This window comes from Xenopus tropicalis, chromosome 4, assembly GCF_000004195.4.
Source record: "Xenopus tropicalis strain Nigerian chromosome 4, UCB_Xtro_10.0, whole genome shotgun sequence".
Taxonomy (NCBI): domain Eukaryota; kingdom Metazoa; phylum Chordata; class Amphibia; order Anura; family Pipidae; genus Xenopus; species Xenopus tropicalis.
This window is the reverse complement of record NC_030680.2, coordinates 23579514-23593212: the sequence shown is the minus strand read 5'-3', so window position 1 is coordinate 23593212 and position 13699 is coordinate 23579514. Positions and strand designations below refer to the sequence as shown.

General features: G+C 43.8%; 1 protein-coding gene across 4 annotated transcripts in view; it reads left to right on the top strand.

Annotated features, from left to right (window-relative positions):
• Positions 1-411: 411 nt before the first annotated feature.
• The window catches only part of LOC116410313 (sn1-specific diacylglycerol lipase alpha-like), a 23943-nt gene continuing 10655 nt past the window's right edge, over positions 412-13699 (top strand). For 2 of the 4 annotated variants that reach the window (XR_004222278.1, XM_031900552.1), the window contains exon 1: positions 412-489. Coding sequence is in view for 2 of the 4 variants with exons in the window: in XM_031900551.1 (XP_031756411.1) it covers positions 3819-3975; positions 4108-4209; positions 7916-7959 (303 nt within the window). In the remaining 2 variants the exon portion in view is untranslated. Of the gene's footprint in view, positions 490-3606; positions 3689-3764; positions 3976-4107; positions 4210-7915; positions 8555-13699 lie in introns of those variants that run through there. The other 2 variants (XM_031900551.1, XM_031900550.1) reach the window with 2 other exon arrangements.

Below are 13699 nucleotides of genomic sequence, written 5' to 3'. Positions count from 1 at the left end.
CAAATAACCCAGCGCTGTTTGAGCCCCCCAAGGAGGCCGCTCCCATAGCTTGTCATTATCAGCCCTATCACTCCCTGCACTTGCTGTAACATTGCGCTATAGAATGAGAGCCTGTATCCGCCCCACAAGCAGCCCTATTCCTCCCTAGAGCCCAGGCCCGGTGACAGAAGGGATTCTCCGGGGGGGACTGTAGGGTTTGGCCGAGCAGTTAGAATGGCGGGAAGTGTGGGAGGCAGGAAAGCCGCTCCATGACAGGCTGTAGCGCTGCGCTGTACGGGTGGGAAACACAAGGCCGCTCACAATAGCCGACTATCCCGCACATCCCCACCCAAGCTCTGTCACTGCGGCCGCACCAGTTGCCTTGGTTACCGCCGGTACGGGAGGAGGTTCCGGAAGTGACGTCAGGGTTCGCCCGGTGGTGGACGTGCCGCTGCGCCGGGATCACGGGAGGAAGGGGTGAGAGCCGAGGCGGCATGGATCGCCCGAGAGGTGAGTGAGCGGGAAAGGAGTGGGTGCGTTCCGGGGAGCCCTGTGGGGCCCTTGTACTGATGCACAGTGATGGGTGGGTGTGAGCAGCTGCCTGGGCTTCTCCTCACCACTGGCAGGAGTATGTGTGGGGTGTATAGTAGGCCTACTGTATAGTGATGATATAGTGATGTACTGCTGTAATGTGATGTACCTGCTGTATAGTGATGTACTGCTGTATAGTGATGTACTACTGTATAGTGATGGCTATGCTACTGTACTACTACTACTGTATAGTGATGGCTATGTACTACTGCTGTATAGTGATGGCTATGTACTACTGTATAGTGATGGCTATGTACTACTGTATAGTGATGGCTATGCTGCTGTGATGGCTATGTACTACTGTATAGTGATGGCTATGTACTGCTGTATAGTGATGGCTATGTACTACTGTATAGTGGCTATGTACTACTGTATAGTGATGGCTATGTATACTGATGGCTATGTACTACTGTATAGTGATTATGTATGTACTACTGTATAGTGATGGCTATGTACTACTGTATAGTGATGGCTATGTACTACTGTATAGTGATGGCTATGTACTACTGTATAGTGATGGCTATGTACTACCTATGTACTACTGTATAGTGATGGCTATGTACTACTGTATAGTGATGGCTATGTACTACTGTATAGTGATGGCTATGTACTACTGTATAGTGATGGCTATGTACTACTGTATAGTGATGGCTATGTACTACTGTATAGTGATGGCTATGTACTACTGTATAGTGATGGCTATGTACTACTGTATAGTGATGGCTATGTACTACTGTATAGTGATGGCTATGTACTACTGTATAGTGATGGCTATGTACTACTGTATAGTGATGGCTATGTACTACTGTATAGTGATGGCTATGTACTACTGTATAGTGATGGCTATACTACTGCTCCTTATATTGTATATATTGTATATGTATATCTGGTATAGGTGTACTATAGGGCCTGATATATTGGCCTGGCATGGTGCTACCCCTGATGTGATTTTGTCCTGGAACTGACCTACCCACGCTATGGCGTAATGTAATGTACTACTGTATAGTGATGGCTATGTACTACTGTATAGTGATGGCTATGTACTACTGTATAGTGACTACTGGTATAGTGATGGCTATGTACTACTGTATAGTGATGGCTATGTACTACTGTATAGTGATGGCTATGTATACCTATGTACTACCCCCCTACCCTATGTACTACTGTATAGTGATGGCTATGATGATGGCTATGTACTACTGCTCCTTATATTGTATATATTGTATATGTATATCTGCCCTTATACCATACAGTAACACATAGGTGTATCTGTCTCTATAGTAACCAGCAATGCATAGGTATGTCTGCAAATTCTATTCTACACGTGTGCCCTGTAGCATATTGGTATATAAACTTACACTTATTTTGCTATAGCATTTGTGCTCATCAATCTCCATTTCTGCCCTGGGGGATTGTAATCCAGAGACATTTCACTCACAAGTGCTAGCGGAATGTCCCATGATATGTAGATAATCAGAATGGCTATGGATGATGAAAACTGATGCGCCTTACACCATGATGGAGCCTCCAGAAACAAGGACTTCAGACTCATGGCAGACCAGGTTTAAAGGAATTTAGTGAAAAAATAAAACTAGGTCCCATGTGCCCCCCCCCCCCCCCCATAAGTGCTGACTGACTTAGAGAGCTGTGAAGAAGGAAGTAGTGTTCTGGTCATTATGTTAGACATCTGCCTACTAGAACTTTATAGATTACATTTTTTCTTAACTAACTAGATTAGAAACATTTTTCAACTGGCACATACTATTTATTTACCCATTTTTTTTAAACGAAACTGATCCTAATATTGCAGTGTTTTGTCTCAAGTTACATACGAATATATTGTTGCCTATAGGGGCAAAAAGTCAACCTGCAGCCCAAACTGTTCCAACTCAGACCCAGCCCAATCAGGTAAGGGAAGGGGCGGGGACAGTGCGAGCATATAAATAAGCATTTGGCAGGGGACGGAGGGAGGGATAGCAGCACAGTGACAGCCTTGGGCACAGTTCGTTCCATGTAGTGTTTTTCCTTTAGCCCACCTGCCCCATGGGTCCCACTGGTCCCGCTAAGCCCACACATCACTACTATATGCACTGTTGGCACATTAGGGCAATGGGGTTTTTTTTAATCAGTCCTCAGGGAGGAGGGTAAAGTCTTTGGGACGGCTACGAATAGAAGGAACATATAACAGTTTGTCTCTGTAGCCTCCCAAATAGTCATTATTCTTTGCCTATGTAAAGGGTGCATGGATTTGTCAGAGATGCAGCACAAAATTAGATGACGATGTATGAAAATGTTGTTTCATCCATTTAGGAACCGTTCCAAACCATATCTGGGGCATCAAATGTGTGTTCATTCTAAATCTCACCTTTTATAGCCATTAGGAAGAAGAATCAGAACAGAAAATATGACTTGCCAAATTGCTCCCTACCTGGCCCTTCCCCGGGCCCCCTAAGGAACCTTTGCACTAGAGCCACAAAGTCACATGTGGTTCACTAATTTCTTAAACCACTGGCACATAAATATATATATATCTATATACCTGACTTATATAAAGGTGCTTATAGATTGAATGTTTGGTTTGCAAAGACTCGTAGAACCAGTGGCAGGACATGGTACTGTCCCGTCCAGCTTCCAATCTATGATGAATTACATTGTTGCTCAATTATATGTGATTTTTTTGTTGTGTCCACACTTAAAATGAGCTGAATGTATATTTATTTTGAACAACTGTAGGAAGTGGCAGTGGCATTTAATGGCATTCTTGAAAAGCAGGCTTGTGTCACTGTGGGAGGTGTGAGTCTGTGCCCATGGGCCATAATCACTTTGTTTCATTTTCCACTAAAAAGGAGGCGCATGGTTCCCTTTGGGAGGGTCACAGCTGTTAATAAACCCATATTTTATATGACTGGATTACTATTGGATAACTTTTGCAGATGGTAATGAATGTTGCTGTCTTCTGACTATTTATATTAATGGATCTCAGTAATGGCAGGCCGCGGTGGCGCGGTGCTCGCTGCTCGTCATGCCAGGAATTGTTGTTTTGCCGCTGCCGCTGGTCTGTGGGCAGCGATGATTTGGTGCTGCCCGGAATCTTCCTCTTCGTGCTGCATAGTACCTGGTAGGGAAAGATTTGCCTTTGAAAGTCCTGTGCCATCATCCTCTAAATTCAGAATAACGGTAATGTCTCTTTGCAGGTTTGTTATCCTGTCTGTGGTTCTCTTTGGACTGACGTATAACCCACACGAGACATGCTCCCTCAACTTGGTAGATCATGGTCGGGGGTACCTGGGCATCCTGCTCAGCTGCATATTGCAGAAATGGCCATTATCTGGCTGAGCATGAGAGGGGGCATCCTATACACCGAGCCTCGGGACTCCATGCAGTATGTGCTCTACGTGCGCCTGGGTGAGTGTCAGCAGTGGGGCAGGGAAGTATAGCATGCCGTATAGATTCTGCGATCGGTAGCACTGGAGTCATAGTAATATAGAGAATAACATGATTTATTCCTGTTTTTAAAACCCCCTTTTTGTATTTCAGCGATCCTGGTGATTGAGTTCATATACGCAATCATGGGCATTGTCTGGCTGGCTCAGTATTACACGTCGTGCAATGATGTCACTGCCAAAAATGTCACACTGGGTAAGAGACACGGCATTCTCTCCATCTGATAGCCTTTAGCCTCCCCTGTATGAGCAAGCAGTGCATAGTTTAGCTCAGCATTGCTTGGGCTCTTGTGGGAGTCCCTCGTCCCACCACTGACGTTTCCTGTATAGTGATACCAGTGCCACTGGGGCTGAATAGCATGGCCTGTTTCATTGGTCCTGTCCAGTGTGATTTTGTAGTTTTATAGACATGCCTGGCTGCATTACTGGCTGGGCAAGCTGAGCTACATATTCAGTCAGAAGGGGCTGAGTTGGCAGCATATAGTGGCCCGTGTATGGCCAGCTTCATATACCCTTTGTGGTGCCATCTCCTTGAGCTTGTTCAGATTAGTGCCATACTGCCATATTAAACTTATCATACAGAAGGTGTGCTGGTTCATTATAGTGAGTGCAAAGTCCATCTATCCAATCCATATCAGAACATTTCTACTTATTCAGGGGGTAGTTCACGTTTTAAATTAACTTCAAGTATAATGTAGAGCAGTGAATCCCCAACCAGTCGCTCACAGCAACATGTTGCTCTCCAACCCCTTGGATGTTGCTCTCAGTGGCCTCAAAGCGACCTGCTTATTTTGAATTTTGGCTTTGGCAAGAAGGCTGGGGACCCCTGCAAATTTAATGTATTGGATCTCATGGATGTTACTCCACGGATTACAGATAAGTACGCACTGACATTTTAGCGGTGTTTTTATTAACACTGGAGACAAACATCACTGGTAGAATAGAGAGTTCTGCATTCACTCACATTTAAACACAGCAAATGTGTATCTTTACTTTGTACCAGGCTGTTAAATGAACCCATGCCTTGCCAGGCTACCCAGAAGGTAACCGATAATTTGATACAATTCCATGGTCTACTTAGCAGGCTGTTTCAATAGCCCCAACTGACTTGCCCCAAATGTTAGGGCAGGGGCACACTGAGCAGATCATCAGATTTTCTCCAGATGCATTTTGTACACATTTGTATAGCTCTATAATCAGGCACTGTCAGGCCCGGATTTGTGGGCAGGCCACAAAGGCCTGGGCCTAGGGCAGCATCGGGGGGCAGCATGTGGCTGATATTTCCAAAGGGGGCTAGACGGGAGAGTTTAACAGCCATTTGAATCTCCCACCCTGTCCCCATTGCGCTGGACACAAAGAAGCAGGTTGGTGAGAGGATTGCAAGACGAGGGGTGGGGAAGGGCACGGGGGGGTGCAAACAGTAGGGGGGATTAGGGGAGCCATTCCCAGGGCTGATGTAAAGATGCTGTGCCCATAGGTGCATGCCATGCCTGTCAATGAGGCTAAACAAAAAAGCAGATGACAGTAGATCTACGGATGATCTGCTCAGTGTGCCCTGTCCCAAGGGTGAGTTTTGGGGAGACAATTTGCTGCCCTAGATGATCTTGGATCTATGCCTGAATGACTGATATTCCAATGTTTTCCTTTAACAGAGTTAAATCTGGCTAAGGCCAAACAGAGTCCCCCTAAATGGAGCTTGAAGGGTAATGGCACTCTAGGAGACTGCACGTCTTTTGCTTCACAATGATTTCCAGCTGGCGGACGAGTGGCAAAATGCTTCGCGATGTCCCTTTGGAAACATCATCATCATCATCGTAATCATCTGTAGAGGAACGATAACGAGCGTCCTGCCTCCCGCTAGGTAGGAAATGGCGCCAGAAGGAAACTGCTTGCACCTCCCTTAGCGCCCTTAAAAATGTTACAGCTGCCCCTACTACTAAATGTGCCCTGGGCTGTGGGCTTTCCAGGGTTAATAGGACACTGCAGAAACATTACATTTGCACCCTAGGCACGTGCCTCTACTGCCTACCCCTAGCCCCAGCCCTGTTAGCATGTACTTTGACTATTGCACTTAATTTCCTCTATATTAGGGACTTCTGGGAGGCGGCCTTAGCAAAGGCTGCATTTTATGGAGTTCTAGACAGTTATTAGGGGAGATAAGCATTCTGGGATTAGTAGGAATAAATTCCAACAACTAAGGTCTCAAGGAGGGATCAATTTCCCAGATATACAGACATACAATCTGGCCTGGAATCTCCATTATGTGCAGACTGGGTTAATAATAGGGAACTTCATGCTCTGCCTTTATTATACCAGGCTCTTGTACCAAATATTTCTTTGGCTTTTCTTTTGTACCTTCAGGAGAGACAATTTTTACTCTCGGTAATAGACACCCCCTTATTATACCCTACAATTAGAGCCGGGCACACAGCACGCCACAGTCTCTCTCTCGCCTTCATTATCACCCTTCCTACCCTTTGTAGCTAATCCACAATTTTTGAATAACTATATTGGAAACCCATTTCTTGTTTGGGCACAACAGGGGGTTACACAGGTGAGACATCTATTATGCACTAGTACATATCTTTATCCAATTTCAGATCATAAAGGAATAGTAACACTAAAACTGATCAAGTTCTAAATCCATTCCATACCCTTCTAACAATACATCTACCCTGTACATTGTTACTTATTTCAGGTGCTTTACATAAAATGACCTTTATAAATTCTCTTCCTGTTCTCAAAAACAGGCGATAGGGCGACTTAAACTGTGCCGGAGCCCACGTGTGGCTGCTCCGCTTCCCTCCCGACATCCCCTCCTCAAACCAGAAGCCAGTTGCTGCAGCTTTATGGAGGATTTTCCACCCCCTTGAGTTTTTATTCAGTGCAATTGATTGCTGTACTTATATAAAGCAGCACCCAGGTCAGCCATAAATAAGATTCGCCTTTTTATGAGAATAGGAAGAAAACTTTTTAATGGTAATTTTACATAAAGCACTTGAAAAAAGAAACATTGTGCAGGGTAGAATATATTATCTAGGGCTATTTTTCTCCTGAGTTATGGAAAAAAAGTTGGTTGGTCTGATTCTAACGCCGGTCCAAAATGCCAGGCTCCAAAAGCAGATAATTACCAATGTCTGTGGTCTTGTCCTTTGAGTAACCAATGTTGGCATGCAGTTATTCCCTACCAGAGGCATCTTACTCCTCTATGGGCAAATCTTGGTGATACAGCAGCAATTCCAAAAGAAATGATCAAATATTGTTTCTGCGTTTAGTAGACAAGCCCTGCAGCACTGCTGGATATCAAACCTGCCTCCATCACTTGATACCAAGCTCCACTTTGCCTGTTGTACGGATTGGCTGGAAGCTACTTTTAATAGGGAGCACCAAGTCAGGTGTTTGTTTGCCAGCGGGACAAAATATGTACAAACGTTATCTTCTGTCCGACAACAAGAAATCACCTGTGTGTTTCAGTTCACTACTTGATTTATGTCTGAGGAGCAAGCGGGAGAAACCCTCTTACTAATAGAAATGTAAATATATGAGGATATTTATAAATGTCCTGACAATTCTTCACTTGACAAAATCCCTGGCCAGTATAGCTTGTTCATACAAGGTGTAAAGGCTAAGGGCTTACTAGCATGGCACAGATTTTTTGCCATATTATAGAAAGATCCCTTATCCAGAAACCCCCAGGCCCCAAACATTCTGAATAGCAGATCAGATCTTTCTTCTGACAACTTCCTCGACAATATCATGGTTGGAAACTCATTGGCAAATTTCATTCATAATAACACTTGGAATCCTAATAAAATAAATAATGAATGTAAATTGCAAAAGTGCTTAGAATAGACTCTCATCAGTTTGACATTTATTTTTTTAAATGTTTACTTATCCTTTAGGAGAAGACTGCAAGGACAGACTCGAGACTCTCACAATAAAATAAACCCAACAATCCCATATCTGCTGGGGAAACAGTAAAGCAGTGGGAGCCTTACTTCATAAGTGGTGGAGTTGCCCAAAAAGCCCAACCAAGCTGGACCCAGATCTACAAGATACAGGAATTCATTAACTCAAAATGGCGGCAACACCAGGCCGAGCATTATTCCCATGGACTGGAGGAGTTGCCAAGGTATCAGAGAAAACATGTCTTCCATGTAATAACTTCAGCCAGACTTCTTCTAGCTAAGAACTGGAATGAACCAAGATCCCCCCACAGAAATGAATAGATCAACCAGAGACTAGCTAGAACTATGAACACACGGCTCTCAACCTCAACCCCCCAAAACTTCAAATCATTGGAAAGAATGGAAGCTTAGAGAGCACTTACCCAAGGGGGGCCACAACAGTCAACAGAGGCTACAAATTATTATTATTATTATTGTGTAGGGACCCATAGGGTTAAATGGGTCAGGGTTGCCAGATTTATTTTTCCAAACTAGCCAAGGATAGTTCTATACTAGCCTAAAACTAACCAAAAGACGCTTTGAAAGTAGCCCAAAAATAGCCCAATATGACCAATGGAAAAAACTTCTAAAAAATAAAAGTATATATGGGAAAACTTGCCTTTGTAAAGCGTATAATCCCTACCCTGGGTGAGAGAGTACAGTGTAACCCACGTTACTCAGCTATTGAGCTAAAATAGAGGTTACAATTGTTACTTTTTATTCCTTTCTTTCTTTTAAGTCTCCTATTCCTCTCTCATTCTAACTGGGGCCTGATTGCTAAGGTAAACAAGGCCCTAGCAACCAGATGGCTGTTGAAATTCCAAAATAAAAAACAATTGCAAATTGTCTCAGAATGTCAGTGTTTACATTTAAAAGGTGAACAACTCCTTTAAAACAGACTTGAACATTACAAATAAAATGGAGCCAAGACCAAACAGAGCATGTCCACCCCCTTTAGTTTGACGCCCCCTAATCCCATCTCTTCTGTGTATTGTGGGCCCCACAAACACCCACTCTGGGCTTCCTGCATTGCCAGGGGCCCCTTTTCTACAGCCCTTGCTGCACGTATGAGCAACTTTCTCATAATAAAACCAGGGCAGCTGAATCCGTTCCCTTTACACTTGATCCCACGCTGAAAGCCCTGCTATCCGCATTATCATTAAGCTCCTGGCATCACTGTTCTCCATTAATCTGGTGGTTGGCCCATTTGGGTGCTGTGGTTAAACAATTACTCCTTACAGTGAGCATTAGCTAGAGGGAGACTTCAGGCCATACAGTGCATGTACATTCCGGGTGATTAGGCTTTACGGTTTCCTGTTCTAAATGGCAGAACGGTACATGGAAATATTAACACTTGCGCAGCGTTCCTTCCTGCTTTTCAGCCTTTGGCCCCTGTTCAAAATTAAGAAATGTCAATTAGAATGAATTACAGCAAGAGCTGCAATCTGAAAGTCAGAGGGAGTGATATAACAAAGTGGCACCGTACGCCCCGGGTCTAGCAACCAATCGGATGTTTGTTTTTAAAAAGAGATCAGTTAATGGTGCATGCTGATTGGATACTTTGAGTTTCTACCCCAATAACGTGCAAATAATTACATAGTAACATAGTAAGTTGGGTTGAAAAAAGACATACGTCCATCAAGTTCAACCATAATGCCTATATATAACCTGCCTAACTACTAGTTGATCCAGAGGAAGGCAAAAAACCCATCTGAAGCCTCTCTAATTTGCCGCAGAGGGGAAAAAATTCCTTCCTGACTCCAAGATGGCAATCGGACCAAGTCCCTGGATCAACTAGTACTAAGGAGCTATCTCCCATAACCCTGTATTCCCTCACTTGCTAAGAATCCATCCAGCCCCTTCTTAAAGCTATATAATGTATCAGCCCAGCACGACTGATTCGGGGAGGGAATTCCAGAACCTCACAGCTCTCACTGTAAAAAATCCTTTCCGAATGTTTAAATGGAACCTCCCTCTTCTAAACGGAGTGGGTGCCCCTCGTGTCCGTTGGAAGGACCTACTGGTAAATAAAACATTAGAAAGGTTATTATATGATCCCCTTATATATTTATACATAGTTATCATGTCACCTCTTAAGCGCCTCTTCTCCAGTGTAAACAGACCCAACTTGGCCAGTCTTTCTTCATAACGGAGACTTTCCATACCCTTCACCAGCTTAGTTGCCCTTCTCTGGACCCTCTCTAACTCAGTAATGTCCCCAAAACTGAACAGCATATTCTAGATGGGGCCTTACCAGCGCTCTGTAAAGGGGAAGAATAACCCCCTCCTCCCGTGAATCTATACCCCTTTAATACAGCTCAAAACCTTGTTTGCCCTTGCAGCTGCTGCCTGGCATTGCTTGCTACAGCCAAGTTTATTATCTACAAGGACTCCAAGGTCCTTCTCCATTATGGATTTGCCTAGTGCAGTCCCATTAAGGGTATACGGGGCTTGCATATTTTTACATCCAGGTGCATGACCTTACATTTATCCACATTAAATCTCATCTGCCACTTAGCTGCCCAGATTGCCAGTTGGTCAAGATCCTGCTGCAGGGATGTCACATCCTGGGATAGAATTGACTGGTCTGCAGAGTTTTGTGTCATCTGCAAACACTGATACATTACTCATAATACCCTCCCCTAAGTCATTTATGACAAGTTAAACAAAATTGGACCCAGTACAGAACCCTGAGGGACCCCACTGAGGACCTTATCCAAAGTAGAGAATGTACCATTAACAACCACCCTCTGTACCCGATCCTGTAGCCAGTTTTCTATCCATGTGCAAACGACTTCACTAAGACCAATAGACCTTAGCTTAGAAAGCAGTCGTTTGTGGGGAACGGTATCAAATGCTTTGGCAAAATCCAAATAGATGATATCTACTGCATCCCCACTGTCCAGCTTCTTACTTACCTTCATCATAAAAAGCAATTAAATTGGTCTGACATGACCTGTCCTTCATAAAGCCATGCTGATTACTGCTCATAATGCCATTCTCCACTACATAATTTGAATGTGATCCCTTAACAAGCCTTCAAATAACTTGCCCACCACGGATGTCAAAACTTACAGGCCTATAATTTTGCCAGGCTGAGAATCTTACTCCCTTTTAAATATGGGAATGACATTCGCCTTCTTCCAATTCCCTAGGTACCATACCTGATGAAGAGAGTCTGAGAATATCAGAAACAAGGGCCACTGCAATTCTGCCCCTAGCTCTCTCAGTACCCGAGGCTGTTATGCCATCTGGCCCAGGTGCCTTGTTTACATTTATCGTGTGTAACCCTTTAAGCACCATATCCTGTGCCAACCACTGTGTAGTTGGTAAGCTGAGGCCAACAGTGCAGCTATTGGGTGGGACTTGGCCCACTGGCTCCTCTTACTGTATACACAGAGAAAAGAACTGGTTTAAGCACATCTGCCTTTTTCTGTATCCGCTTGTAAACCATATTGTTATTATAACTCAATGGGGCCACACCCTCAACCTGCCATCTTTTACTATTAATATACTTAAAAAAACTCTTTGGGGTTAGTCTTGGCCTCGGCCGCGATGCGCTCCTTATTTTCTATCTTTGCCTTTCCGGATTGCTGTTTTACAACACTTGTTATAATGTTTATAATCATTAAACGCATCTACTGTCCCCTCTGACTTATATTTCTTAAAAGCTTTCCTTTTTCTCCCTATTAACTTCTTTACCTCAGAGTTAAGCCACATAGGTTGATTCTTAACACTTCTACTTTTTCTTATTAATGGAATAAATTGAGAACAGTAATGATTTAATATCATTTTAAATGACAACCATTTCTGCTCTGTGTTTTTATCAGAAAATATAATGCCCCAATCTATGCCCTGAAGCGCTGCCCTTAAGGAGCTAAATTTGCCTTCCTAAAAATTCATTGTCTTTGTTGCCCCCGTGTAACATAGTAACATAGTAACATAGTAAGTTTGGGTTGAAAAAAGACATACGTCCATCAAGTTCAACCATAATGCCTATATATAACCTGCCTAACTACTAGTTGATCCAGAGGAAGGCAAAAAACCCCATCTGAAGCCTCTCTAATTTGCCACAGAGGGGAAAAAATTCCTTCCTGACTCCAAGATGGCAATCGGACCAGTCCCTGGATCAACTTGTACTAAGAGCTATCTCCCATAACCCTGTATTCCCTCACTTGCTAAGAATCCATCCAGCCCTTCTTAAAGTTATATAATGTATCAGCCAGCACGACTGATTCGGGGAGGGAATTCCAGAACCTCACAGCTCTCACTGTAAAAAATCCTTTCCGAATGTTTAAATGGAACCTCCCTTCTTCTAAACGGAGTGGGTGCCCTCGTGTCCGTTGGAAGGACCTACTGGTAAATAAACATTAGAAAGGTTATTATATGATCCCTTATATATTTTATACATAGTTATCATGTCACCTCTTAAGCGCCTCTTCTCCAGTGTAAACAGACCCAACTTGGCCAGTCTTTCTTCATAACTGAGACTTTCCATACCCTTCACCAGCTTAGTTGCCCTTCTCTGGACCCTCTCTAACTCAGTAATGTCCCGTTTGAGCACTGGAGACCAAAACTGAACAGCATATTCTAGATGTAACTTTGTTTCCTGCACCAAACATCAAATGAAATAACATTATGGTCACTATTACCCAGGGGTTCAACCACTTGCACATTTGCTATACGTTCTGGGTCATTAGAGATCACTAGTATAGCATTGTTCCTGGTTGGCTCCTCAACAACTTGTGACATAAAGTTGTCATGCAGCAAGTTTATAAACTTGTTCCCATTTACTGTCCTGGCAGTACTATTGCCCCAGTCAATATCAGGGTAATTAAAATCCCCCATTATTATCACTTGCCCCAAACTAGCAGCCTTTTCTATTTGCAACAGGAGCTGGGCCTCCTCCTCTTCGCTTACATTAGGGGGTCTATAGCATACCCCTACAATCTAGTTTGGTAGATTCTTTATTATCTGTGAGAAGCTCAACCCATAAGGATTCAGCTCCCTCTGTTAACCCATCACTTCCTCCTTAATATTTGCTTTTAATTCCTGCTTAATGAACAGACACACTCCTCCTCCTTTTCTATTGCCCCTGTCCCTCCGAAACAATGTATACCCCCCAAATATTAACTGCCCAGTCATGAGACTCATTCAACCAAGTTTCAGCAACTTCCAATCACATCATATTTTCCGCTCCAACGCCAGTACCTCCAGCTCTCCCATTTTACCAGTCAGACTCCTTGCATTGGTAAACATACATTTAATACTGGTTCCGGCGTGAGAATGACGTGTAAACAACTTATGGGCCTCCCTGCCATTATCAGTATCCCGAAGCAAGTCTCCTCCCCCATTTTCCCTTACTATGCCCACTACCTCATCTATCCTGTCTACCACAGAATTTCCCTCTGCACCCTCCCCCCCCCCCCACTCCTAGTTTAAAATCTCCTCCAACCCTCTAGCCATCTTTTCCCCCAAAGCAGCTGCCCCATCATCATTGAGGTGCAGCCCATCCCTGGCAAAGAGCTTGTAGCCGATTGAGAAATCAGCCCAGTTCTGGAGAAACCCAAAGCCCTGCTCCCTGCACCAATCTCTCAGCCACGCATTAATCTCCCTAAGCTCCCGCTGCCTTCTTAATGTTGCTCGTGGCACAGGTAATATCTCTGAGAAAATTACCTTGGAAGTCCTCGCCCTCAACTTCGCACCTAGCTTTTTAAAATCGTTCTTGAGGACTTCCCC